This window comes from Electrona antarctica, assembly GCF_951216825.1.
Source record: "Electrona antarctica genome assembly, chromosome: 13".
Lineage (NCBI taxonomy): Eukaryota > Metazoa > Chordata > Actinopteri > Myctophiformes > Myctophidae > Electrona > Electrona antarctica.
In genome coordinates this window covers 9,521,019-9,547,938 of record NC_136794.1, presented here as the reverse complement: position 1 = coordinate 9,547,938, position 26,920 = coordinate 9,521,019, and the positions used below count along the sequence as shown (strand labels likewise).

At 44.7% G+C, this 26,920-nt stretch overlaps 1 protein-coding gene across 19 annotated transcripts in view; it reads right to left on the bottom strand.

Moving 5' to 3' along the window:
- mycbp2 (MYC binding protein 2) overlaps window positions 1–26,920 on the bottom strand; it is a 104,672-nt gene that overhangs the window by 1,586 nt on the left and 76,166 nt on the right. For 7 of the 19 annotated variants that reach the window (XM_079518776.1, XM_079518779.1, XM_079518790.1 and 4 more), the window contains 31 exons: window positions 25,510–25,734; window positions 24,241–24,373; window positions 21,982–22,107; window positions 19,211–19,315; window positions 16,721–18,406; window positions 16,435–16,604; window positions 15,044–15,288; window positions 14,346–14,513; window positions 14,044–14,201; window positions 13,589–13,788; window positions 13,221–13,379; window positions 12,629–12,789; window positions 11,797–11,953; window positions 11,013–11,240; window positions 10,811–10,876; window positions 7,792–8,031; window positions 7,380–7,469; window positions 7,058–7,138; window positions 5,736–6,002; window positions 4,908–5,191; window positions 4,660–4,756; window positions 4,380–4,499; window positions 3,902–4,003; window positions 3,651–3,779; window positions 3,016–3,148; window positions 2,457–2,560; window positions 2,085–2,273; window positions 1,822–1,929; window positions 1,148–1,357; window positions 620–727; window positions 343–508 (listed from right to left, as the gene is read on the bottom strand). In XM_079518776.1, coding sequence (XP_079374902.1) covers window positions 343–508; window positions 620–727; window positions 1,148–1,357; window positions 1,822–1,929; window positions 2,085–2,273; window positions 2,457–2,560; window positions 3,016–3,148; window positions 3,651–3,779; window positions 3,902–4,003; window positions 4,380–4,499; window positions 4,660–4,756; window positions 4,908–5,191; window positions 5,736–6,002; window positions 7,058–7,138; window positions 7,380–7,469; window positions 7,792–8,031; window positions 10,811–10,876; window positions 11,013–11,240; window positions 11,797–11,953; window positions 12,629–12,789; window positions 13,221–13,379; window positions 13,589–13,788; window positions 14,044–14,201; window positions 14,346–14,513; window positions 15,044–15,288; window positions 16,435–16,604; window positions 16,721–18,406; window positions 19,211–19,315; window positions 21,982–22,107; window positions 24,241–24,373; window positions 25,510–25,734 — 6,415 coding nt within the window. The remainder of the gene's footprint in view (window positions 1–342; window positions 509–619; window positions 728–1,147; window positions 1,358–1,821; window positions 1,930–2,084; window positions 2,274–2,456; window positions 2,561–3,015; window positions 3,149–3,650; window positions 3,780–3,901; window positions 4,004–4,379; window positions 4,500–4,659; window positions 4,757–4,907; window positions 5,192–5,735; window positions 6,003–7,057; window positions 7,139–7,379; window positions 7,470–7,791; window positions 8,032–10,810; window positions 10,877–11,012; window positions 11,241–11,796; window positions 11,954–12,628; window positions 12,790–13,220; window positions 13,380–13,588; window positions 13,789–14,043; window positions 14,202–14,345; window positions 14,514–15,043; window positions 15,289–16,434; window positions 16,605–16,720; window positions 18,407–19,210; window positions 19,316–21,981; window positions 22,108–24,240; window positions 24,374–25,509; window positions 25,735–26,920) is intronic. The other 12 variants (XM_079518793.1, XM_079518778.1, XM_079518782.1 and 9 more) reach the window with 10 other exon arrangements.

The following is a 26,920-nucleotide window of genomic DNA, read 5'->3' as shown; positions in this document are numbered from 1 at the left end:
AACGTTTCCACAATTCAACAATACATTTCAAAACACTATTTCTTCCCAAAACAGTGGAAATAACAGATTTACAAGCTCACAACACATCGCAATGCGACACATTGTAGGCTTGTAGATCAGCTATTTCCATTTTTCCATTTTGAAAGCATAAAGTTAAATATGTAATTTCTTTGTTATTTGTTTTTTTTGTCCATAGGGCCAAACTGAAATGTAAATTCAATTTGGATGTTCCAAGGTTCAATGCCAAAAACTAAATCATTTTTTTAATTGGAATAAGTTGTGTGACAATTAATTGTCAAGTAAACTTTCATGATCGTTAACAGCCATCATTGTTACACATACCTGCAGGGCAATGGGGTAATTCCTCCTTGGGGACACTGGTCATCCTTTGGAAGTCATCATGGCAGGCGTTGCAAAAGTGTGTGGTACCAAAGCAGAAGAAAACAGCCACCGAGCAGCAGTATCTGCATTTATACTCAAGGAAATCTGTGCCGTGCTTGGAGCACATCTAGCAAAGAACAAACACATTGGAAAATTAAGAAAACATACATACTTTTGATTACTCAAAGTCCAACGAAGTCACATGACGTTATAGTTAACCAGGCTTCCTTTAACCCACCTGAGCCCTGGAGACATCAGAGCATGCTCCACATATCAGCTCACTGGGGTCATAGTCATCTCCTTGTCCTGCCTCTGCATCACAGCGTGCCTCTCCTCCAAAGTACGCCTGCAGATGAAGAAAGCGAAATCAGTCAACATCACTACACCACGTTTAAAGGACTGCATATTGCAAAATATTCTAGTCTGTCCCACAACTCAAATGCCCTATATGTAATGTACTTCATATTGCCCCAAATGCCCCATGCATTCACTGCAATGGTGGAACACCATTACACATTGAGTGGTACACATTCCTTCGCTGACAGCAAGGGTAACCATGCATGGCACCAACCTGCTTATCGGGAGCAGTAAGGGCTATCAGTATCTTGCTCAACGACACTTCGACACACAGCCAGGAGGAGGAGCCAGGGATCGAACCGGGAATCTTCCGACTCCCAGGCGACCACTCTACCTTCTTCTGAGCCACTGCTGGCCCTTCACATGCTTCCTCATTGTACAATATCATACAAGATTGTTCATACGGTACCTTTTTGCACTTGTAGCAGACATAGTATGCATATCTGTTCATAGCAAAGCCTGCAGGGTCGTTGTGGAAGCGTGCTCCTGGAGTGGTGATTGCTTCACTCTTATGGAGGCCCTCGTACTCCAGCCTCATCAAAGCCTTTCTCCTTACATCTTCATAAAGCTCCTTAATGGGGTCTAGCAGGTCCTTAATAACCGAGTGATTGATTTTGTTCTGGAGGAAATGAATGGGAGGAAAAATGCCATTGTTCAGCATCCCAGAGCCATACTGGATATTTTCACATGCTGAAGACAAACGGCGACAATCAATGTCATTTCACGAGATTACACTGAATACTCAATATGGCACAATGAGAGACTATACAGGTTTTCTTTTTAACAAAGCTTAGAAAATAAGGGTAAACCAATTTCAAGGCATGGTGAAGCCCTTTATTCCCTGGTTATATATATTTTCATATAATTGGTCCTTACTGTGCTCATTATAAGATGGGCTGTGGACAATTCAGAAACCTTTATATAGAAAGTATTGTTTTTGCATCAATAAAAAGTAAAATGAAATATTGTTTGAAATGACCAAACCTGCCCACCTATGATGTCACTGGAGGGATATTAAGATGCGGTTGAAAATGGGTGCACCTTTAAGCCAATAATCCCACTAGGTTCATGGTAGCACGTTACCTTGCAAATAGGACACGACATGAATCCGAATGTTATCCGGGGTCCAAGCCAGCGGTTCTCGAGGACACGGCGAGTGCACTGGAGGTGGAACACGTGACTGCAGTCCAACTGGGAAACAAACCAATGGAGTCGAATGCATGAGAATGTCGGGCTGTGTCGCACAAAGTTATTAGAACGTACGAATAGCGCAGTAAAGTCCTGAGTGAACACCCAGGACTTTACTGTATTAAAAATTGACTCCTGGGTAGTAGGAACACATTTACCTGCACTGCAGGAGCAGCAGAGAGTGCCTCCGTGAAGCATATCATGCACATGTCATCTGCGTCTTGTTTTAGACAGCCAGTGCTCTTGTCGCAGCCATGCAGACATGGCAGGCAGCTCTCCTCATTTTTTACTCCCCCACACGGGTGTCCACAGGGATGCGTCTTGCAGCATGCCAGTTTGGCATACTCCTAAAATAAGACAACATGACAGGATTGGAGACGCTTACAAAATAACTAGAGTTGAACGTTTGAGTGCAATTTGCCGTGTAGACCACACTACGGATAAGAATTTAAACAGACTAAAAACCATATGGGTGAGCCAATAGTGTGTATCGCTAATGTGCAGGAATGTAAAGGGGCAATGTTTGGTACCTGGCAGTCCGGGTCTGCACAGACACTACCCACTGAAGAGAGTTCTGTTCCATTTCTCGTTCCACAGAACCTGCAGGCATCCGAGCTGCTGGAGGCTGGTTTACCTACATAAAAATATGTAGGTTTGTTATAAAAAGAAAAGTACAACATGAATGCAAAGCTAAAAGTTAACTCCTTTGTTCGCATGTAATTAAGCTGATGGATCCGCAATGGTCCATTGCTATGGAAGTGCAACCAGACCATGCAATAATAAAAACAGCATGCTTTGTGTGGTGGTTATGTATATATATATATCTAAACATTATACAGTATATGTACATAATGTAGGCATATCATGTGGTGAATGGGAAGCTGTTTCGGATGCAAAACAACATTCTGCATCCGCAGACGAAGTATTAACTCAACACAAGGCAAACTGAGTGAGGGAGTTGACAGGACGAGGATCACTGTGAAAACATCTAGGCAGCTAAAGTCTGGACTCTGTAAGCTGAAGAGACAAAGACATTGAGGTCTAGCCATTTCAGAGCTTATCGTCTCATAGAGAGGGGTTCGTTGTTACCCGTGTGCTCTCTGAACTCCACCATGGCCTTCATGGTCTTGGAGTCGGCCAACGCCATGAGCCAGAAGAGCTTGGTCCTCCCGCATCCCTCGTGGAGGTCCACTTTGATCGCCTCCTCTTCCTCTTTGAACACCTGAACCGATTTGAGAAGAAGAAATGAATTAACCCATTTAGACCTGAGGACGATTCTACAAAATGTCTTCTAAAGACAGTTTTCTGAAAAACCCATGTTTCTATGTCAGTGGTTCTCAAATTATTTCATGTCAACGACCCCTAAAAATATATGTAATTGCCTGCCGAGCCCCATCTGAAAATATGCTGTTCCAGGGACCCCCCAGAAGCAAATATTTGAGTTAAAACATTCGCTCTGAAAGAATATATTCATTTCAAACATTTGGGCCACATTTTCACGATTTTTCAAAAATAGCAGACCTACAAGCTCGTAGCGCGGCACTCGGTGCCGCGCTATGAGCTTGTAGATCTGCTATTTTTCAATGGCTAAAGTACAACATAATGCTTAAAACACCAAAAGGGGTTCCTGCCCAAAAATGGGTTAAAACACCACAGCGTCCTTCAACATTTATACAATACGTAAGGGAGTAGTGCCCTCTTCAGGTGGATGCTGATCAACGAACCTGTCTCTGGTGAGAGCGCGTGCGTCGGTGCAGATGCAGGAAGCGGTCACAGTCGGTACAAAGGTTACCGCACATGTTACACAGGATGATGGCTGCCGTCTCGCCGTCGTCGTGGTTGTCGCACATGGGCTGTTTATGGGAAAATGAACAGCGTGTTAATTCTCTGATGGTCTGCCAGCTTCCAAATATTATGCCTATTAATATTCCTCTACAGCGTAGCTGTTATAGACGGTGCTTCTGGGTGTTTTTACCATCTGTTTCTGCTGTCCATCTTTGCCCATCCAGCGTCCGGAGGACAGCCTGTCTACGTGGTCCTGGTCCAGCACGCACAGCGAGGCCAGGGCAAGCCATAGCTGAGTCAGAGAAAAGTAAACAAGAGATTAACATGGCAGGGATTTAAGCAACTAGTCGACTATTCAACTAGTCGACTAGTAAATCCACTAGTTGACCTTGTTGGTAAAAAAAAGCGTTTTTTTCCCCTTCTTTTTTGTAGGCCTCAAGATCAGCTAGAATGCTAGATTATATAGTCACCAATGTACACAGTCTTTAAATGTACAAATATCATAAAAAAAACAAAAACCATACATAATAGGTAGGTAAACGACTAGTCGACTAGTAAACTAGGCAACTAGTCAACTAGTAAAAATCACTAGAAGTGAAAGCCCTATAACATGGTTACTCTCAAACACAAGCAGGCACATCTGTGTACTATGTGAACTGAGGTCATACCCTGGTGGTGGCAATACAGCGCACAGGGGAGCGATGTTCCTCCTCCATTTTAGTCAGTGCAATGATGGTCTCTGCAATGGCATTCTTGGTGACTCTGGACCACGCATCTGAGAGTTGGCCCTAAAAACAAAAACAACAATAAAGTTATTAAACCCACTCGGGCAATATTTATAAATTATTAAATGGAAAACATTAACGGTGAAGATAATTGCATTTTCATTTATGAACTTTATTTGAAAAAGTGACAATTCAATATTCAAACTTGGTGTTGCCAACCCACCGCTGCCATGTCTTTCACCAGCTTTATGATGATCTCAGCAATCTGAGGAGGAGTAGAGCCCTTCATCCACCAATGGCTCTCCCCTCTGCGGATATAACTGGACAATGTAGACAGCAGAGACCAGGTTAAAAAAAAAACATACCGGTAATCTTTCAAAAGCCAAATATCTATCATTTATTTGACCTTATAGGATGTCTGAAGTCTTACTGAGCTTCAGTTTTGTAAGGTGTAGTTAGAAATAAACCCACCTGGAGTTGAAGATCATTGGTAGGGTGACAGTGGTGACTCCCTTGCCCGCAGCCATACCAGCTGTGCCCACGATGGTGGTCCCTTTGGCTTTCAGCTGCACAGTGAGGGCCTTGGCGATGCAGCCCAGGAACATGTCGAGGATGCCCAGCTTGTTCCAGTCGCCCTTCTCCGTGGAGTGGATGATGTCGCTGATGTCGGCTGGTGGCAGGGCCTTCACACCAATGATGCTGGCGAGGCGCACGGGTGTCACCTCTGGAAGGACTCGCCGGAGGAGCGATGTCACCTAGGCACGGGATAAAAGGGTTGAGAGGTTTATTTGAGAAGTTTATTTGAATAGTGCATTTCCCGCACAATAAATTCAATGGTCTTCACATCAAAGGACAGTAAACTAACCCATTTAGGCCTGACGTCGAAATAAAAAAAACGTTCGCTCTGAAAGAATATATATTCAAAGATTTGTGCCGCATTTTTACGATTTTTCAAAAATAGCAGATCTACAAGTTCATAGCGCGCCACTCGGTTGCGCGCTATGAGCTTGTAGATCTGCTATTTTTCAATAGTTAAAGCATAACATAATGCTTAGTTAAAATACCAAAAGGGGTTCCCGTCTAGAATGGGCTAAATACGGTACGTACCTGTACAGAGGGATAAGTACACTACAGTAGCATAACCCTTCACCCTCCCACCTAAATAAAAAAGCATTTATAGCCCCCCGACATAAACCCCCTCCAACTCACACACACATCCACACAGGATACAGAAATGCCCTAATTCTGTCAATTATTTTGTGAGTGCTTGTATTAAACATTCAATTCAACAGGCCCCACCTGTCTCTGTACTCGCGGCGAAGCGGTGTGCAGCAGAGAAAACAGGTCCTGCATGAGCGTAAGCTGCTGAGCCAGATACTGGCGGCCCACGTTGGAGCCACTGAGGGCCAGGACCATGGACAGAAGCTCGAAGCAGTAGGCATCCGAGGAGGCGTCGTCGTCGCTAGGTTGGGAGTTGGCGTTCTCCTTGCTGGAAATGGCGTGCTCCCACTCCTCTCTCACGCGCGTGGCTTCCATGCGGATGGCCTGGACAATATGTGCACACACCTGAGGAGGGAAAGGAATTAGTTCATGGGCTTAAGGCTGCTGCTTAAAGGGGAAAACCACCATTAATATACCTTAGAGCTGTCATCCCATTTTGTGTTTCCTAGAACTGTAATTATGAAAAAAAATCATTAACATGGTGAAACACATCTTGATGATGTCATCAAGATGTGTTTCACCATGTCCAGACCATGTCCAGACCTCTAGTTCTAGGAAACACAGAATGGAGGAACTTTTATTTTTATTTTCACACAACAGCTCTAAGGTACATTAATGACATAGTAAAATGTTGAAAATTAGTGGAATGCCCCTTTAAGGCTGCTGCCTTAAGCGTAACTTTCCTCTTCTACCCCTGGATTTGAACCCAGTTTCCTGCACTGAAATCGTTACTGTTGAGCTAATAGAGCAGACCTGCTTAAAGTTTAAAAATTACATTAAAGTTAGAATGTCTTATATTCAACGTGTTGAAGCTGCAATTAGTAATATTCATGTCCTACTCGGGTCCTTGCGAGAGCACTATAACTGAGAACATGTTTTTCCATTCAAGCTTTATTTAAAAACAAAAAGACTAACTACAGCTCATCATAATGTCACACAAAAGTACAATTTCCCCTCTGTAATTACATTCACAAGTCAGCGGCAACTTGGGACAACGTCCAGCTACACTGAACTTCATGTGTAAAGAAGGGAGGAAAAGCACAGATGAGAAGCCATCAAGGTGGCCACTGGTCTCTGTAGCAAAACAACACCTCAGACATGTTGTTCGCTTTCGCCAATTGTAAGGGGACCGTTACTTGTTTTAACCCATTTTGGGCGGGAACCCCTTTTGGCGTTAGCATTATGTTATGCTTTAGCTATTGAAAAATAGCAGATCTACAAGCTCATAGCGCGCCAGAGTGGCGCGCTATGAGCTTGTAGGTCTGCTATTTTTGAAAAATCGAAGAACGACTGACATAGAAACATAGCTTTTTCAGAAAACTGTCAGGATGTAGAAGACATTTTTAGAATCTGATCTCAGGTCAAAATGGGTTTGGAATGTGTGGAATGTGTCTACTGACCTGTTTCTGTAGGTTGGTTAGTTTGCTCCTGCTGAAGATGATTCCCACCATGTGCTCCTTTAGGTCTGCATCAGATGGTGCCTGGAGAATAGGATCCATACGTCAAAATCAAGAGATTGTCAAAGCACTGCAAGTACAATTAACCACATACCCTACATACTTCATTGACCAGAGTCCCCATGGGGTCTACTAGGCCACCACGTTTCTTCCCTCTACAACGAATCCCTTTGCTGAATATAGCTGATCTACATTGCAACATTGTGAGCTGAGAATAGGGATGCTAGGGTTCATGTGGCCAAAACTCTACTGGTGCAGTGCAGACCTTGTCTTCTCCTTCAGGTGACGAAAGCAGGTTCTTCTCTTCCTGTTCTGGAGTTGGTTCTGCATCTCCACAGATCAGCTTCCCAAACACCTGAACATACAAGACAGGTATACCGTGTTAATGACAGATTCAAGCTGAATGCAACCTTAGACAAAAGCATAATAGGCAAACATTTTGTGTGAAAATTAACAAGCACACTATTATAAACAGTCAAAGAAAGAAAATACATTTATATATTCTTTGCTAATCTTCATCTAGGCCTCTAGATTAAAGACAAACAGTTATCTTCATCTGAGCATCTGATTTGGATAAATACAGGCTGGTTATCTTAATCTGAGCAGCTGGTCTAAATAAAGACAGACTGGGTATCTTCATCTAAGCCTCTAGGAGATAAAAGGCAAGGCTGACAGACCTGTGAAGTGATGAGGCGGAACACTCGCAGCGTCTCCGCCTCGCAGTTCTTCTGCTGGGCGACGCTGGCGGAGATCTGCCCGGCGATCTTGATGCTCTCGCCCTCCTTCCAGCCCAGCACCTTCACCTGCCTCACCCTCAGAGTGTTCTCTGGGCCCTTCAGCTCCACCTTGATCACATGGTGGTCCCCTCCGGGGAGCTCGCTCGTCACCCAGCCGATGTGACGAGAGTCCAGGTCAACCTGGAAGTGGAGAGGGAAAATGGGGATCGTTCAGCTGGTACAGGTACAAGCCTCTTTGTGTGTTGGGAGATTCAAATAGTGTAGAATACCTCACACTCGATTTTTCACACCCAATGTTTCCACAAGCTGTCTTAGTTCACACTATATCATGGTTATCTGATGGAAGACAACTATTTAATTAAATTCTTACTCCACCATATAAGTTCCTTAAAACCTACCATGTATGATTGGACCTTGGGAAATGTGCAAAATTGTAGGCAATTTGTTAGAGGGATAGTCAGTGATATGATGTGCAATCTTCTGCAGCGGTCATATGTTGTGAAGTGTACTGAAGTGGCATATCACATGACATGGTTAACCTAGGCTTGATTAAAAACTACAGTACATATTGCAACAGTGAACATTACATTACCAGACAGACATCCCCCAGTAACAATCTCATCCGGATAGAGCTCTACAGTACAATTAAATTATAGTGAATTCATGATGAATAGATTCAAATACATATTGTTAGTATTGAAGAATAATATATAGGGGCGTATTATTCTATATACAGGGTTGTATATTCTATTAACCCTTTGACCTATGTATGCTTTAATTGACCCTCTGACCGAGGGTATTCACGTTGACCCTGTACTGTGTGAGGGCTGACTCTGGTGCGATCCACATGCTATAAAAGCTGGGGTAGAACGATGATGAGGAGCGAATATGCCGGACGAAACCCCGAAGAACAAGTGCAACTCTGCTCCTGTACGGTTCATCGGCTGCTTGCACAGCTATCCTTTTTCGACTCTTGTACTTTTCTTTTTGGATCCATCGTTGTACTTTACTTTTGAACTCATTCTCTTGTAATATCTCTTTCACTTTTTGACTTTTTGACTCAAATAAACCTTTTCGATTAGACCTAATTGTTTTTGCCTCATTATCTACTGGAATATCGATACTCATCAATATGAGTAATTAATTCACAAACATTTTATTAGAAAATTAAATGCATACATATTGAGAGTTCTGACAAAGGATCATTTTAACATCAATTGACACTGAATGTGGCCTGTGACAATATCCATAAGATGGAGATGGAGAGAGTGGAGCTGTCCGTGGTGCTGAAACGGCCAGTATTCCTATAGTAAGGTTATCATGGACCAGCATGCCGCGAGTGACTAATTCCCGTGCCAGTTGCCGTGGGCTCTCCCGTGCCCACCCGCCTCCCCGCTCCTCTGGCTGTGACCACGCGACAGACTGTATCAAATATGATGTAAACGATACAGTCAGAAACACCTCCAACAATTTCGCCGGTTTGTTTTGACCACAATTCTTATATGAGACGATTTAAGATGACCCCATGTTATTCTCCATAGAGAGAAACTTCAGTGAACCAGGGGATGAGCGATTGCTTCAGGACTTTGGCTCTATACTAATAGTATAACGCTTTACAAACACATCAACCAGCACTGGACCTATATCTATATTATTATTATTTAGCGCTTGTTGTGTTGTGCCGTTTCAGCGTTGCCTGGCTCAGCCGCCTGTCATGCTGCGGATTCGTTTTCTTCTCTCTCCGCCCGCAGCTCGCGCTGTCATCATGTCGAGAACGGGGAGGCGGGTGGGCGGAGCCCACAGCAACTGGCACGGGAATTAGTCACTCGCCAGCATGCCTACTTTGCCTAGTATGCATTTCCTTATTCCTTATTTCATAGATGCCTGTTAAGTAGCAGCTACTCTTCCTGGTGTCATAACAAAAGATTACATAAGACATATCACTTGTAAAGCTCATATCACTTGTAAAGCTCATATCACTTGTAAAGCTCATATCACTTGTAAAGCTCATATCACTTGTAAAGCTCCTAGAGGCTTCTACTTAGGGTGCTGGCTCACCATGCAAGCTTCCAATAGAAAGCTTAAGAGCCAAGCTTTTGGGTCTAAAAAGTAAAGCAACTAAGTTTAACCCATTCTGGATGGGAACCCCTTTTGATGTTTTACGATTTACGTTTATGAAAAATAGCAGATCTACAAGCTCATAGTGTGGCACTGAGTGCCGCGCTACGAGCTTGTATATCTGCTATTTTTGAGGGGCGCTATCCCCTCCTATGCACAGGTTCAATGTTTGTTTTGTAAACGCCATTGACAATGAAGGGAAAATTTACGTCATAATGTACCTCATTACGTCATATTGTCTCTTTACTGTTAATGGCGTTTAATGTTTGTTTTACATCACCTAATCAACATGAGTTAGACTTTAATATATTAACGTCCCTCACGTCACACGTGAAGTGAGGTAGCCTAGGATATGTACAGTCACAATAGCACGAGGTCTACAGATGACAGGCCTCTGAGGATAGACTACATTCCCTTAGCCTGGAGTTATGATTACTCAATTACGATTGCCTAGTCCATTCCATTGTTAAGCCAACTGGCTTATCAGTGCTGTAACATCATCAGTCAGTCAGTCAGTCAGTCAGACAGACAGTCTATTGGGCTGGTCCATCCAAAAATAACATTACGATCTGGAGCATAGCGAATGGACCTAGATAATATAAATATACAGCTAAATTAAATTAAGCACAGCTGAGAAAAGATAGGCCAACAGTGATTTCCTGGCAGGAAAATACTTTGATGTAAACGTATTCTTTAAACTGCGCTTCAAACGCTGGATGCAGAGATAAGCCCCCAGTCTCTGGGCAGTGCATCATCCACTAACGCAGAGGCTATATTGGTTATTCCACCCCAGACTTCTTCACTGGGAAGTCAAAGGAACATCAAATGCCCCCATTAATACCTGTTTGATTCTGCAGAGGTCTTCTACCGCTTTTCCACACAAGACTGTCATTGATGTGACTTTGTTCTGTGGAGAAGAAAAGTAGAAATTTAAAATACAAAACCTGCAAGGAAACTAAAATAAAAAATCATTCATCGCCGACGTCCCATTTTATGATACGTTCCCTAAATGACAGCCCTCCTCACCCCACTGCCTCACTCACCCCGATGTCTCTGGAGTTGTCCACGTGGACAGACACGTAGGAGGCGTTGATGCCCTTGACACAGCTGATGGTGATGCTCTTGGTCTTGTTCTTGTCTTCGTCTCCGGACTCCCAGAAGGTCTCGGTGGAGCCGTCCGTCAGGCTGCCGATCATGGCGGGGCGGCTGGACGTCTTGATGTCCACCACGCTGGTCAGATCCTTCAGACACGTCACCAGACACATGTCCTGCTAAACACACACACAGAGAGAGCTTAGTTAGCATCACATCTGCCCATGACATCATGGGCTAAAACCTTTTTTTATGTCAAATTGACACCAATGAGCCCGCGGACCCCCATTTGAAAAAGATAATGCCAGGGACCCCCGTAAGAGAAGATTTTGACGGCTCTGGCAGTGATTCTCAACCTTAATTTCAAGGACCCCCAGTTTGACATGCATATTAGTCTACAGACCCCATAATGTCATGTTCATTTCTGGGACCCCCGATTTATATTGAAAAATCTATGTTAATGTAACTCTGAGAGTGTACAAATGGAACCAAATGGACCCGTTAGGGTCCATTTGTACACTCTCAGAGTTACAGACCCATAAGGGTCCATTTGGTTCCAAACTATCATGTAGCTGGGTACACCCTGGAACTCCCTCAAGGACCCCTGGGGGTCCCCGGACCCCACTTTGGGAAGCACTGGGCTAAAACAGTGTTTTTCATGCACACAAATGTCCACATTAGTGGGAATAATTGGGTTTGAATAAACATGACTGCCGAGTGTAAGACTGGGGTTACCTGGTTCATTGCTTCGTAGCCTGACTGCACGCTGATGTTGAAGCTCTCTTCGCTGTCTCCATCGTCTGACTTGGACAGGATGTTGTTGATGTGATGGAAAACGTTGCTCTGGTGGAGGAATTGGTGGTCCGACTGCTTGAACTTAAGACTCCAGCACCTGACAAAGAGAGATAAATATGCTTTAGATTCTGATAAAATGGAAAACTAGTTCTAAACTGGCAAGCAGGCTTCGTTAACATTTTGTATGAATGTGCAGGCAGACTCTTGCATGATGTGTGATTTGTCAACCATTAAACTGTTCTGAAGTCTAACAAAAGGTCAGAGCAGCCAAAACATCACATTGTTTTACTATTTATTAGTCTTTTTTTCTTTTCTTTTCAAAATATTTTTATTATAATTTCAATAATATACATCTCAGAGATCATAGGGCAGACATAATGAAAAGACTATTATTGCCCAAAACATGCCCCTTCAAGACAAAAGAAGTCTCAATTTTAGTAAAGCCAATTCCCAATTCCCCAGCCTCTCTACGAGTACGAGTAACAATCAGTTATTGGGAGGGTGAAGAAAGCCTATTAGTCTTTTTTGAGGGGCGCTAGCCCCATCTATATTCTATATTCGATTTTTGTCCTAACACAAACATTAAATCCCATCGACAATGAATGGAGAATTTACGTCATATGTGTCTGAGCAAATGATGATGATAAGCGCGCCCTTCACTTCACACGGGTGTGATTCTTACAAATATACATATTTATTGAAGTGATTTAGACTATAAATAGAGCACTCAAGATGCTGTCAAATTGTAAACACGTTATGACACAAACAGTACCGGAGAGCCATCTGCTGCAGCGAGCTGCCACTGGGCAGGGACATCATGAGGTCAGAGATGGTCTGGAGGAGGCGGTGGAAGGTGTGGGGGAGGGGGTGGGCCGCCTCGCCGGCGATCACGATGTCCGACAGAGGGTGTTCACACACGCCGAGGTCTCTCTCCTGTGTGGACAAGATTTTGTGGAACAATATAAACATTTTTCTGAAACCCTATGTTTCTATGTCAGTGGAACCATTTTCATGTCAAGGACACACAGAATTATCTGTATTTGGCCGCCGTCTGAATATCTGAATATATGTTGTTCCAGGGATTCCCCAGAAGCTAAGATTTGAGTTAAAAAACGTTCGCTCTGAAAGAATATATATTCAAAGTTGACATTTTCACGATTTTTCAAAAATAGCAGATCGACAAGCTCGTAGCGCGGCACTCGGTGCTTGTTGATCTGCTATTTTTCAATAGCTAAAGTATAACATAATGCTTAGAACACCAAAAGGGGTTCCCGCCCTGAAGGGGGTTTAAAACACTGCAGAACATTTACAGAGCATGGTTCTAATGGTTAAAAAAAAAAAATTATAAAAAAAAATCTACTGACCACCATCACCTGCTCCACGTTTTCTTTGTTCCCTTTGTTCTCATCTTCTTCCTCCTCCTCAGGTTCAAAGGGCGACGGGGTGAGAGACGCTACGAAATGCCAAAGGATATCATGCAGCGACGTGGTCTGGATCACGTTACACAGCAGCCAGTTGAATGCCTATATGAGGAAGAACGACATTAGTCCAACGACATTAGTCCACACATATGAACGTGATACCATCTCTAATTATGGCCACCCACAAACGGCAGAGATATGAACAGACGACAGCCAGCTAATTGCCAACGACCTTGGTTCATTGGCATGTAATTTGACTGATTGTTAACACCTGATGAAATGAGAGCCACCAACAAAGCAGACAGCTGTACCTCCATGGCAAAGACCCTGCAGGCAGATTTCCGCAGTGCGTGTTTCATGGCCACCTCCAGGCCCTCCAGGTCATGGTGCTGGATGACGAAGGCCAGGACAGGCCACTGGAAGTTCCTCTCCCCCTTACTGAGGGAGCCGTGGGCCGAGATCAGCCGGGACAGCTCCGGAGATGGGTGGCGCAGAAGAGAGGAGCCCACTTCTGGATGCATGGAGGAGGGTGTTAAGTTATCAATGCTACAATGCTTTATCTGGACACGCAGCTCCAAAAGTACCTTTTCCATGAAAAATAACTATATTAATCTAGATTCATATTTCACTGGCCCAATAAATGGACTTGGTCAATACATGTTCATTCATTAAACGTTTTTTGTTTAGAACTCATTCAACTTTCATTAACATTTTAGAGCTCGCTCAATAAATTCCTGGATGAAAACGACCGATCATTTTAGCTCACCTGCATCACCACTGTGGACCCTGCGTCTGGGTACGGCTTTGATCCGGGCTGTTGAGGCTGAGTGCTGTTTATCGTACTCGGAGGCTACTACTGAATAAGACCTTTGAAACACTGTGCGCTTGGCCGTGTCGCTGTCTGTGATGGGGCTCGTCTCCAGGCTGAATGAAATACAAGTAGTCAGGAGCGTAAATTAATGTTCAAGACATTAGAATTCAAATGTAATTCTTGATGTAGGATAAAATGCTTCAGTCGTGCTAAGTGGCAGGGAAAGAGACATGGGCACAAGTCAGAATTTGTGTTACCTGGGAGGCATGGATTTCATGTTGTTCTCTGGTTCTTCAAACACATTGGGACAGGCGTCAGGCGTGACTGAGATGTAGGGGGCAGGAACCGAGGTAGAGCGAAGGTACCTCATCTCATCTTGGAAAAGGTTGTCATCTTGGTAACCTCCAAAGTTCTCTGTGTGTTGCCTGCAAGTTTAACGTTTTTAGGGTTTAACCAGAGTCACCACACACACACACACAAACATTTTCAATAATGCCACATCATAACATCTACAATCCTACTATAAATGTGTGAAATCTCTGCATATGTACGTGCATGCGTGTGAGTATATCTTTCTGCCTGACAGATTGATTTCAAACTCTGCATGCATATCGGCAAAGACCCAAGGGAGTGCAGTGGCCAGGGGGCCAAGTTGGTCGGATAGGCTGTTGTCCAGAAATGCCGATCCAACCAACATGACTGTATATAGGCATAATCCGATGCAATCTCTGCGTGTGTGTGTGTGTGTGTGTGTGTGTGTGTGCGTGCAAGTCAGTCTGTACCTCAATAACCGTCCAACCAATCGACCTCAAAGTTGTCGTGCGTATCGCAGACACCGACAGATTACTTACTTTCCGGTTGACTATACATCGTTCCCAACTCGGGTGCTCCCCGAGTAAGCACCGGTCTAATCTATCCAAAGGCAACCAATTAGTATTTTATAGTTGCTACGTACCTTGCTAGCGTCTGCAGGTAGAGACAGCCAATTTTGTTGGGCAGTTCATCGGAGACGCCCTCTTTGAGGCTAGGCAGCTGTGAGTGCAGGGGCCGGGGAGGGTGGTGACACAGCATGCTGGGTTCCGCAGCGCTGCTCAGGGAAAGCAGGAACAGTGCGTTGGCCCGGATCACCTGGTGGGCCTCCATGGTGGGCAGCGCCCGGGGCGTCTTCACCTGCAGAGGTTTTTTCCTGGACTGTTTCACCTGGTGAGGAAAATGCAAGGTGCATTTAGTGATTTATACCAGCATCACTGACATGGCACATGCCACTACCCGAAAACCTTAAATGAAATTCGGAGGGGTTTTGTTTTGACAGCAGAGTATTTTTCCTAACCTGACTCCGCCAGATGGGGCAGCAGAGAGTACACTGGGTTCCCCCCTGGCCAATCAGCAGCAGCTAGGGCCAGGCCGTTTTGTGGCCGGGCATCAAGTCTGCCTGAGAGTTCCCAGATGGGAGCAGGAGGGGGGAACCCAGTGTACTCTCTGCTGCCCCATCTGGCGGAGTCAGGTTATATTTTTCCCTGATCACACCTCATTTTGAGACCGACATATAGACCCAAGCTGGGCATGAAAATGACTACAACTGCGTCAGTTGTAAACTAGCAATGACAAGTACACCATTTGTAATACAGGGTCTCGTAAGACTTTTGCACCGCCCATTTCCAGTCATCCCACCCTCCTCCCTCCAACAGTCTCTCCAAAGCACTTTTCTCTCTACCCGTCTGTCTTTTGAGTACCAAATGGAAAAAAGTGACAACACTAGTAACCAGTAAGACGTCTTAAGGGCGAGAAGCGACCGCAGGAGCAAGGGGAAGTGGGGTGGGGGGTTGTCAACATAAATACAGACAGCCGAGCATATGAGACATGGTGGGGGCGGACATTAAATGATGATAACGTTTGCGTGCAGCTGAGCATAATTGAGATTCATGGAGAAGAGTAGAAAGAACTGTAACGCAACCTGCAGCTATTTAAAAAAAGGTTTTTTGAATTCGGACTCTCGGAGTACTACAGAAGCCTATGGGAAGTCCCTGGCAGTTAAAATGACAAAAGCGATCTTTATAATCTTAACACAATATATACCCAAGACGTCCACAGCCGTCCTAGGAACTACCGCATGTAGTGCACATGACGTCTGTACACGTCTTGGGGAAAAAAAAACCATGTCGCTATTTTGAAAGAATGAAAGGGCACATAATGTGTTAATACTTACAGTAGGCACAAACCAACTATTTTATAAGAACAATATTGATGTAACTAAGAGATTTGACGAGTTAGCTATATTTCATATACACAGATTAATAAGGAATAAGCAAAATGCCTGATCAGCATTTTATAAACATAGTAGATTACCTTTTCTCTGGCAGCGGTCTGTTTTTCTCTCAGGTATTTCTCTCGGCAGCGGTCGCACACTAGATACCAGGTACTGCCTCCGATGCCTCCATCTCCACAGTTCCCAGCCCAACCTCCACAGAAGTGACCTATGCTGTTGTATCCCTGGCCTCCAGCATATCGACCACAGCCTGCCAAAAGCATAAAGACACAAGTATGAAAATTAAAAAAATAAAGAAATCAAGACAATGATGTCAATATCAGGTAAAAATGACTCGGTTAACACAGAGGCAATGTAGAGACTGACCTGGGTGAGCCTGTCTCATGTGGTAGGTGACGGGGTAAGGGTGAGACTCCCCACACAGTTCACAGATGGTGTCTTTCTCCGGTCCGCCCATGGCTAGCTGGGCCATTTCCCCGAATAGGTTCCCTCTGGGACGAACCTCCGCCTTGTCCCTCTTCTTCTTCTCCTTCTTGGACTTTTTACCATCTTTCTCGTGTTCCTTCTTCTTTAAGATGGCACTGGATCCCGGGCTGGGGAAGATCATGTTTTGCGTGGCCGCCTTGATCGTGGCCAAAGAGATGTCTTCCCAGAACGCCACCAGATGCTGCAATGTCAGCGGCAGTATCGACTTGGCCCTCATCGCGGGGTGGGAGGTCGCCTCGTAGGAGACGGCATCTCCTTTGCCGTCCTCGCACTTCTCTGGCAGTGGCGGCTCCTTCAACATGGAGAGCACCTTGTTCTTGTTGATGCTTCCCATCTTGGAGATGTCGGGGCCATGCGGAGCGATGTTAAACATGTTCAGTGCCGACGAGATCTCCAAGGAGTGACGGTTTTTCAACTTGCTCTCCTTTTCCTCCGCCGCTTGTGCCCCTAGGGAGCTGCGAATGGGGGCATGCTCTTTGGTCAAATCTGGGTTGAATTTCAGGAAGGAGGAGCAGGCCATAGCATCGTGGACTATGCCCTCGTGCCATAAGAAAGCCGCAAAGACCGCTCGGGCACATTCAGCAACTGACGGTGACATGGCCTGCTTGGCGGGCTCAGTGAGCTTGGATGTGCTTTCGCCTTTGAACAGCGGCCCGGATTTGTCCTTCTTGGGGCGCACGTGCCGACTAGAGGCCTTGCGGCTGACCTTCGGTGAGGATCGGCTCTCCTGCTCTTCTTTGACGGGCGCTTTGCCGATGCTGAAGTGCACCTTCGACGAGCCATCGTCGGCGTTTTGCACGTCCACGTTCTCATCGTTGCCATCCTCGTTGGAGAGGAGCGTGCTGGAGGTACACACCTCCACCACCTCGCTGTGGAGATTCTCCTGGGTCACGTGTGGAGAAGGCGCACGGTTCTCCAGATTACCGATCCCTCCGTTGTTTGGATCTCCGTTGTTTGGATCTCCGTTGTTTGGATCTCCGTTGTTTGGATCTTTAGGAGACAGTTTGGGTTTGGGGGAGGTGGACCGACCCCTGAGCGGCTCGGTGAGCGGAACTTTCTTCTTTCTCACGGTGTCCGGGTCCAGGGTGTACGAGTCCGACTTGGACCTCTCTCTGGGCGGGTCTTGCTTGGCCTTGGACGACGGGCTCAATTTGGGCGAGAGGTTCTTGTCGTGGTGGGGTGAGGAAGAGCGCTGAGAGGGCGTGCTGGAAGGGCTGGACCTGCCCGAGGAGGTGGACAGGCCTTTCTGTTTAGGGGAGGAGGAGCGCGAGCTGGGGTTCGGGGACTCTGCGCGGAGTCCCGAGTTTCGGCCGTCTGCCTTCAGGGCCTGCAGGGTGTTGTGGTTGGGCGAGTGGGAGCGGCTGTGGGAGTCCGACCTCAGCTTGGCCGTGTCCGAGCGCAGGATAAGGGCCTCGCTGGCGGAGAGGCTGCCCTCGCCCGCCTTGACTCGGCTCTGGTCCGACGAGCGGTTCCCCCGGTTCTCCTGTTTCGGCGAGCGGCCCTCTTGCCGGTGTTTGGAGGCCGGAGACATGGGCCGCGCACCAGGCAGCAGGTTACCTCGTTCACCTAAACATTCACAGTTCAAAAACAGTTACACAGGAAAAGTTGTTTTGACTTAGGGGTGATGGCACAGCCACTCTATCTCTGGGCACAACATTCAACCTCTCTGAGCAAGTAAACAAAGTGAGTCATGGAAAGGAAACGCAAAATTGAAGGAAGAAATTCAATGAAACGGAGACCGCAAGGGTGAAGGAGATCTCACACGTAGAAAACAAGCAGCGTTACTGAGAATTATGTCCAATGAATGAGTTTGGATGCAATTTACACACTTTTATAATGTATTTCTCTCACCACTCTGCCAATGTATTAGTTTAAGTGTCTGATGTAGAAATTGTAGATGGAAATAGGTCATGGATCATGGGGCGGCTGATAGAAGATGGTGTCTAGCCCAGCCCTAACAATTCAGACGTCATTTTGAATCCTGTCGATGGCCATTGTTGTTTTTAAATCCAAACAATCTGAACAAGATTGGAAACTAGTCCAAATTTAAACATTCTCCCTGATAAGATATCTCAACCGAAATTCAGCAACAATAGGTTTGTGTTACCGGTATTCTTTTCAATGTTTTTGTTTTCCTTTCCCTAAATCCCTACTGCTGATCATCCTATTATAAATTATGACAGTATTATGCCAAGACCTACATTATGGACACTTTTCTTTAAGGGTTAACATTACACTAACAACAACGTTATTCACAAAATACAATAAAAAAAATGTTCAATAGAGAATAGATTATGTTTCGGGGGCCAAGTAAGTTTCTACCCACCCTTTGTTCGGTCTAAAGTAGGCATGCATTCTGTGGTTACCCACCCTTTTGCCTGAGAGCGACAGATGAGAGAGCAGTACCGTGCCCAGCCACAGAAGAACTGCTTTTATGCACACGCTCACGAGAAGCAAGGCTGCGTGATGAACCATCTACAGCGGAAAACAGCAGGCAGGTAAAGAAACAAACAATGCACGAAATGCAGGGAGGCCATCACAGAGAGAGAAAGGAGGCAAAGAGGAGAATCGGGGGTTTGAGATATACTAGTGAGGTGAGAAAACACCCAAGACATTGAGGCAATAAAAGATAAATATCCATAGGCAGACAGGGTGACAGATGAGGTCAATGGACAGATAGGAAGACAGAGGGAGATAGACTAGGACAGACAAATAAAGAGAGATAGACAAGATAGACAAATATGTAGAGGGATATAGAACTAGGACAGACAGATATTTTGAACCCGGGGCTAAGGACCACTCAATTCAAAAAGTTTACGTTTTCTTATTAGTTTGAAATGAATGAATCCCCAGTGATGTACAAAAGTGTTTTTTTAGCTATGCCGTTTCAGCATAGAATTCTGGCCTGAAGATAACAGACGAAGGAGGCCTGCTGTCTTTCTAAAGTTTGCAGTGTAGCCCCTGGGCTGGTTGAGACAGGGTGGCCAAGCAAGGATGGAAGCAGCAAGGGCCAAAAGGTAAAGCAGGGATGAACATGATGATGATGATGATGATGATGATGAGGAGGAAGGAGAACGAAAACGCCGACTTCATTCAACATGGAAAAAGCAATCAAGCTGAATAAGACGAGCAGCTCAGCCCCAAAAATCAAACTTCAGCACATCATAACAGCAATGTTATGTGTCACATGTCACATGTCACACCCCCCTCCTCCCCCCCAAAAAATCAAAAACAAAACATAAAGCAAGATAAAGTAACAGAAAAGACAAGGGGGGGAAAAAAAGAAAACTACAAAACTAACGAGGGGGAGCAGAGCAGCTGGGGAGGAAGGAGGACACCAGCACCTGTGCAAGCAAGCGCCGACACTGTCAGACAGACGGACAGACTTACTCGGAAGCTGTGGTTGCGGCTGAGACAGTTGGGAGGGGTATTGTCCAAACACAAATGGGCTGTGGACAAGGGAGGAAGAGGGAGGTTGGGCGGCTTGCTCAAATACGGAGGAGGAGGAGGTGGGAGCTGCCGGGAGGAAGGGCCCAGACTGAACGGAATTCAGTATGGCACTCAACCGGTCACCTGCAAATATGGGAGACAGAGGAGGGGGGAAAACTACAGCTTACACTACGGCTTTTTTAAGATTCCAAAGGGGGGGGTTGGGGGTGGGTCAAGTCATTCAACATTAACCATTGAGATTATCCATATCGATCAATCAATCAGGTAACGGGGGTTTGAGGGTATGCTGGGGGGAGGGGGGGGGGGGGGGTGAGGTGGCAGTTTTGTTGGGGAGTAAACTAATAGCGAGGTGGGATAATGGGGTGATGTCATCACAGACTAGTGTTTAGGACGGTCCGTCTCATCAAGACGGGTGAATTGCGGCAGCAGCTGGACAGACGCCCAGACCGACTGGTGGACAGAAGCACACCGACTGGTCCATGCAACAATGCCACACATGACACACACACGCACATGCCTTATACACTGCAGTAATGTTAGGCAAGATACAACCACGCAATAAGAACCATGCGCAAAAAAAAGAGGAGAAAAATGGATGAGAGACGAGTGGCGAAATGATGGCATTTGTGACTTTTAGAGAGAGATTGATCGATCCATACTGTATCACGTGCATACAATATGAAGGTGTAACAAGTGGTGTGGAGAATGTTAGTGTTTTCTTTTTTTAGAGTAGAATAAATGCCTCGCAACCACATGGACCCTAGCTTCCATATTCTGGGCATGTAATACAGTAGCAGGCAAACGTTTGGCAAAGAAATTAGCAGATCTATAAACTCTGTGAAACGTTGTGAGCTTGTGGATTGGCTACCTTTGGCGAATAAATGTACTGTAGATGGGAATAAAGAGGCGACAAAGTACAGGGCCCTGGGACCCTTGTCAATGACATATAAAGGTCTTTGATAGATATGCATCGTTATTCTTAATGGGAAATGTCCCTGCTCCCCCCCCCTTTAACCCATTCTGACCTGAGATCAGATTCCAAAAATGTCTTCTACATCCCGACAGTTTTCTGAAAAAGCTATGTTTCTATGTTCAGTCGTTCTTCGATTTTTCAAAAATAGCAGACCTACAAGCTCGTAGCGCGCCACTCGGTGGCGCGCTATGAGCTTGTAGATCTGCTATTTTTCAATAGCTAAAGCATAGCATAATGCTAACACCAAAAGGGGTTCCCGCCCAAAATGGGTTAAGCGGTTAACCTAAATATTGTGAAAGAAGAATATTGTGAAAATGGGACAAAGCATCCAACTGAAAAGGTCCTATTAAACCTGAGGGAAAGGTCAGATCAGATAAAGCAGGGAGTAAACCAAAGGGCAGAGAAGTGCAGGGTGAGATATGCATCAGGAAAGGAGTGTCGCTAACTGACCATAATCACACGGTGGCCATTTTGCTCTTCCGCCATACCCAGACTGGGTGCCCAACCCCAGAGCAGCACGACCAGAGATCAAAATGGCCGCCGTGTGAATGTGGTTAATGAAAAGGCAACCATTAAACAAAACAAAAGTGAACATCATAACGAAAACGTTTGGATGTTGGAAATATAAAAGGTGATTTCATGCCAGGTAGAGTCGGAGTGGAATACAGACAAAATCCTGTCACATCAGAGGGCGAGAGAAACCATAAGCTGATCTCACCTTTGTTGTTGGAGATGCCATAGTCAAAGCCTTGTGCTCCATTGGAGGTGGTGGCTCTGTTGAAGGCTTGAACAGAGAAAGGGCTGGGCGGCGGGGTCTGGGCCCCATGCTCCACTAGAGTTTGTTCTACAAGAGAAAATAAATTAACATTTCTGTCAGTGGTGCTCAACCCTTTTCATGTCAAGGACCCCCAGAATTATCTGTATTTGGCCACAGACCCCCATCTGAAAATATGTTGTTCCAGGGACACCCCCCCCCCCCCCCCCCCCACCCCAGAAGCAAAGATTTGAGTTAAAAACGTTCGCTCTGAAAGAATATATATTCCAAATTTGTGCCACATTTTCACAACTTTTCTAAAATAGCAGACCTACAAGCTCGTAGCGCGGCACTCGGAGCCGCGCTATGAGCTTGTAGATCTGCTATTTTTCAATAGCTAAAAGTACAACATAATGCTTAAAACACCAAAAGGGGTTCCCGCCCAAAATGGGTTAACTCTGGACAAAATCAATAACTAAATCTGGATCAAATATATAGGGTGGTATTGCATTCTATTCCGTTACATTCTTGGGTTATGCTACTATATTTTATCACACACCCAAACTTTGTTTACCCTGCGAGGATGATTAAAGCAGGGTTTTTTGTTCAGCTGCCGTATCGGCAGATATGGCAGCTGAACACAGAATGACTAAGCAGCACCAGCCATGTTTTCAGCCAACTCCCTCCACACTGTTGGGGAATCCCAGCAGGACTAAATGGAGCAGTTCCTCATCGACAGTAATTTAACCATTTATATAGTTATAAAATTAACTCTTGTTGTGTTTAAAAAAAAAAAAAGACTATGGGTATGTAGGGCTGTCACGATTACAAATTTAAGTTTAAGATTAATTGTCACACAAATAATTGTGATTAACGATTTAATTGTTTTTTGGCATTGAACAATGGAACATATGGATAAAGAATACATTTCTGTTTGCCCGGTAATCTTCTGGGCACAGGTCTCCACAGGACTGTGAGATGTTTGGCAAAATGTTTAGGAGTAATATAAACATGTTTTTTTGTTTGTTTGTTTTTTGCAACAATTTTCTTCATTTTGTTGAGGAAATGCAGAGCCAGATCACTCAGAGCATCTCTGAGGATAGAATTCTGGATGAGCAGGACATGTGCAGCATTTTGAACGAAACAGGCCACCAAACTTTGGAAGGCAATGTTAGCCAATCAGTGTAGAATCTGAGAAATCCAACAGACTCGTCTTGATCACATGACTACAGAGATCATGTGTACCGATTTGCGTGAGATTTGGATGAAATCTGTGCGACTAACATAAGCAATGTGTTTAGCAGAAATCATGGTGGCGCTATAACCGGCAGATGTGGAGGGATGCAGGGACCAGATTGATGCAGTTATAGCTAAAAACAGGAATTGGCCTGTTATAGCACCACCATGAGGCTGATTTGGAAAAAAAATTGTGGCATGTCGTCCTCGGCCTAGTGGAAATGTGCGTGTATAATTTCACGGAAATTGCACACTGTTTGTGATTTGTTCGAAACGGACCAATCATGTGAGCTTTGGAAGCCAATATTAGCCAATCAGGATGGAAGATGGGAAATGGTGCAGATCCGTGTTGATCACATGACTATGAAGATAGTGTATACGGAATTGTGTGATGTATGGATAAAATGTGTACGAGTAATCTACAGAAATGTGTTTTGCCTAAATCGACCTCATGGTGGCGCTATAACAGGCCGTTGAAGAATATTTGGGGCAGAGGTTCGTCGTTGGCATCCAGGGAGTGTGTGTGCGAAGTTTGGCATGGATCGGGCCAACGGTGGCGGAGATTAGCTGGTAACGGACGGACGGAAGGAAGGACGGACGGACGGACGAACACACACACGGACGGAGTGCAAAACATACTCTCTCCCCATGCCTTCGGCCTCGTGGAGACAAATATAGTTTTGACAGGGACTATGTCCTCTCTTTATCGTATTAATTGTGCTGTATATTGGTATTATGAGGCCTTTTAAGTGTCTTAAATGTTTCTTTGTACTTTTTGTATATTTCCTTCTAGTGTGTCTTGAATTTAATCTACATTTATACATTGTCTTGTTAAAGTTTATTACATAACTTTGACTACACCTATCCGACACGTGCAGCTCCCTACCGATTGGTGGGATGACTTTCTGGTGAACCCATTTCTGTCAAATCAAGTTAAATGTCGGTTATTTTGTGGCGTTCAGTCGTCAATGAAAATAAGTGACTTACCGTCGTCATGGCGGAGGTACTGGTTTCCCCCGCGGTCTCTGGCCAGCGACCAGGCCTCTCCCTCGTCACTCTCACAAAACTCCACCACGCTGTTCTTATCCAGCTGCACCCATGTTCCCTCCGAGTTGACCACCTGATGCACAGACAATCCTCTTTATCCGTACATACACACATGCCGTGAACCACCATCCTCACGCACATCAAGTCCAATTGAAATTCATTCGTTACAGATAACCCGGGATCATACAACTAAAATCGCATCTCATTGCAACCACAAGGTACGAAAACCATTGCACAGCCACACAAACCCAAACACAGACACATACAATACGAGATCAGTCCATGCAATACACGATCGATTTACAAGCACACCCTACAGTGGCAAATCACATTTGATTTGGTTTAATCGATTTCATGGCATTAAACAGACATCAGGGGACAAAATGTACGTAACTAAAAGAAGAACAAAACTTACTCTAAAAGGGTAGCTTATTGAAAGGTAAATGCATGGGGCTGATTTTTCTTAACTCCCTGGAATATCATCATTTTGGACAAACAGACATAGATGAGGAAGCGTTAGTGAGTGGGGGGGTTGCAACGTTTCAGATCCAGACAGGGCAATCCAGAACAGGTTCAGAGAGGAAGTTCTAGAACAGCATGACACACTATAGCAGCCAATGAGAGGTCAGGTCAGGTCCGATAAGGGGAGGATCCATTCAGTTATAGGGTCAAGAGGCAGTTTAGAGATCTCAAAAGTGCCGTTATTCATTCAGTTAAGAGAGTGCAAAAAAGGATATAGCAAGTCACAGTGTGGCTCCAGCATTTTGTGATTCAAAATAAAATATTTAAGGCATTTGAGACAGTATCATGGCATGAGAATGAAGTGAGTCACACAGACAGGCTGAAAGAAATAAGGAAACGGTCAAAGTGCTGTAACCAGGGTTACAAGTAGATAAAAGAGAAGTCCTCAACGAGTGATAAAGATACAGAGCACACACCCTCGCCCAGAAGCATCGTGTATATTCCCCCTTGCAAAAAAAGAAATTACATTTTTTACAGTGAAATCATTTGAAAAACTCCAAGCGAAGTGAGAAATAGTGATTCCTGTCTTGTTAGCGAGGAAAGGGCAATATCTGGCAACAAGAACTTTAGTATATTTACAGTGATCTCAATTTTAGATTTATTCAGCTGAAGCCACAAAAAAACACACAGCATTTCTTTTCGTTTTGTTTTTTAGGGGAGGGAGGAAGTGGGGGGTTGAGTGCGTACCTCGCCTACTGCCTTGACCTTGTTCCCCAGTACTAACATTCCAATGGGGATACCCCTAAGGTTTGGACAGCTTCTGATGTTGTGACCAGAGGGGCCGGTCTTGACTACCTTATAAAGCCCTGGGCCGCCGCCCTGCCCCGCCCTGCTCTGCTCCCGCATGGGGGCCTCATGGGAGGGGCGGCTGCTCACCTCCTTTATGTTCTCTTCCGACTGGCCCCTGGCCTCCTGTAACAGGGAATGACACGGGGTTAGAGACAGGATAGTACACAGAGAGTGCGACAACAACAAACAAAGAAAGCAGGACTGAGTTAGAGTGATGAGTCGTGAGTTAACGTGATGGAGGCGAGTCAGAAGTACTAGTGTTTAAATTATTCCCCGGATTCAGTGAATCCACTCTGTTCAGGGTGGCAACGGAAATGTCAATGTATGTTTCCACAACTAATTTGCCAACAGAAATTTCAATGCATGTTTCCACAACTAATTAGCTTGAAAACAAATCTTAAGAATATTATTTAGATATGTTGTTTAGACAAGCAGGTTTGACGTTTAACCGGTATCATAGTGTCTTTGAAGCACTACAGTGTTTTGTGATTATGTACCCTGTCATTTATTTATTTTTAAATACTGTTTTTATTAGGCATTTTGTATTTCTGACATAACTTCAGAATATAATTTATATATATAATAATATGAAAAAAAAAATAGTAATGTGTTCATGCACTCAGATCACTCATACGAGTATCTGCTAAATGTCTACACTATAATTGTCAATTGTAATTAAATTATCTATACACAATGGCGGAGATAAATCAAAAATACCTGCATGTAAAACAAATAAATAATTCAACACAACGTTCCAACATTGTAGTGATGCAGGTAAGAGACCAGTAGACAATACACCAGCTCAGATTCAGTGAATGTACAGTACCTCTTCCAAATAATCTACAGGGAAGCATGCTATTACACACGGGGATATACAGCACTGTACAGTACATGGCAACCCTCATGCAACAAATTAGTTCCAGACTTCTTTATCGTCATGCAAACATACAAACTTGGCCTTGCTTCATTCCCCATTACTTTCATTTTCCAATCATGTTGAATCAAGATTTCAAGACAGGGGTTTAACAGTCATGACTACAATATATCCCATTGTATAATGTCAAGGAGTCTAGGGTAATAGCAAGTGATATTTAAGATTCCATCACTGCTCTAAAAAAAACCCCGAACACAATTAACAACCATGCAATTGTGTCTCGATCTCCTCGGGCCTGAATGTTTACCATTACCAAGTCTACAACATCACAGAGGGGGTTTCGAGGGGACAGGTAGAAATGAAAAGAAAAACTCATGGCAAAGCTACAGGACAGCCAGGCTGAATACATCTCTCCTTCATTCACAACTCACCTGT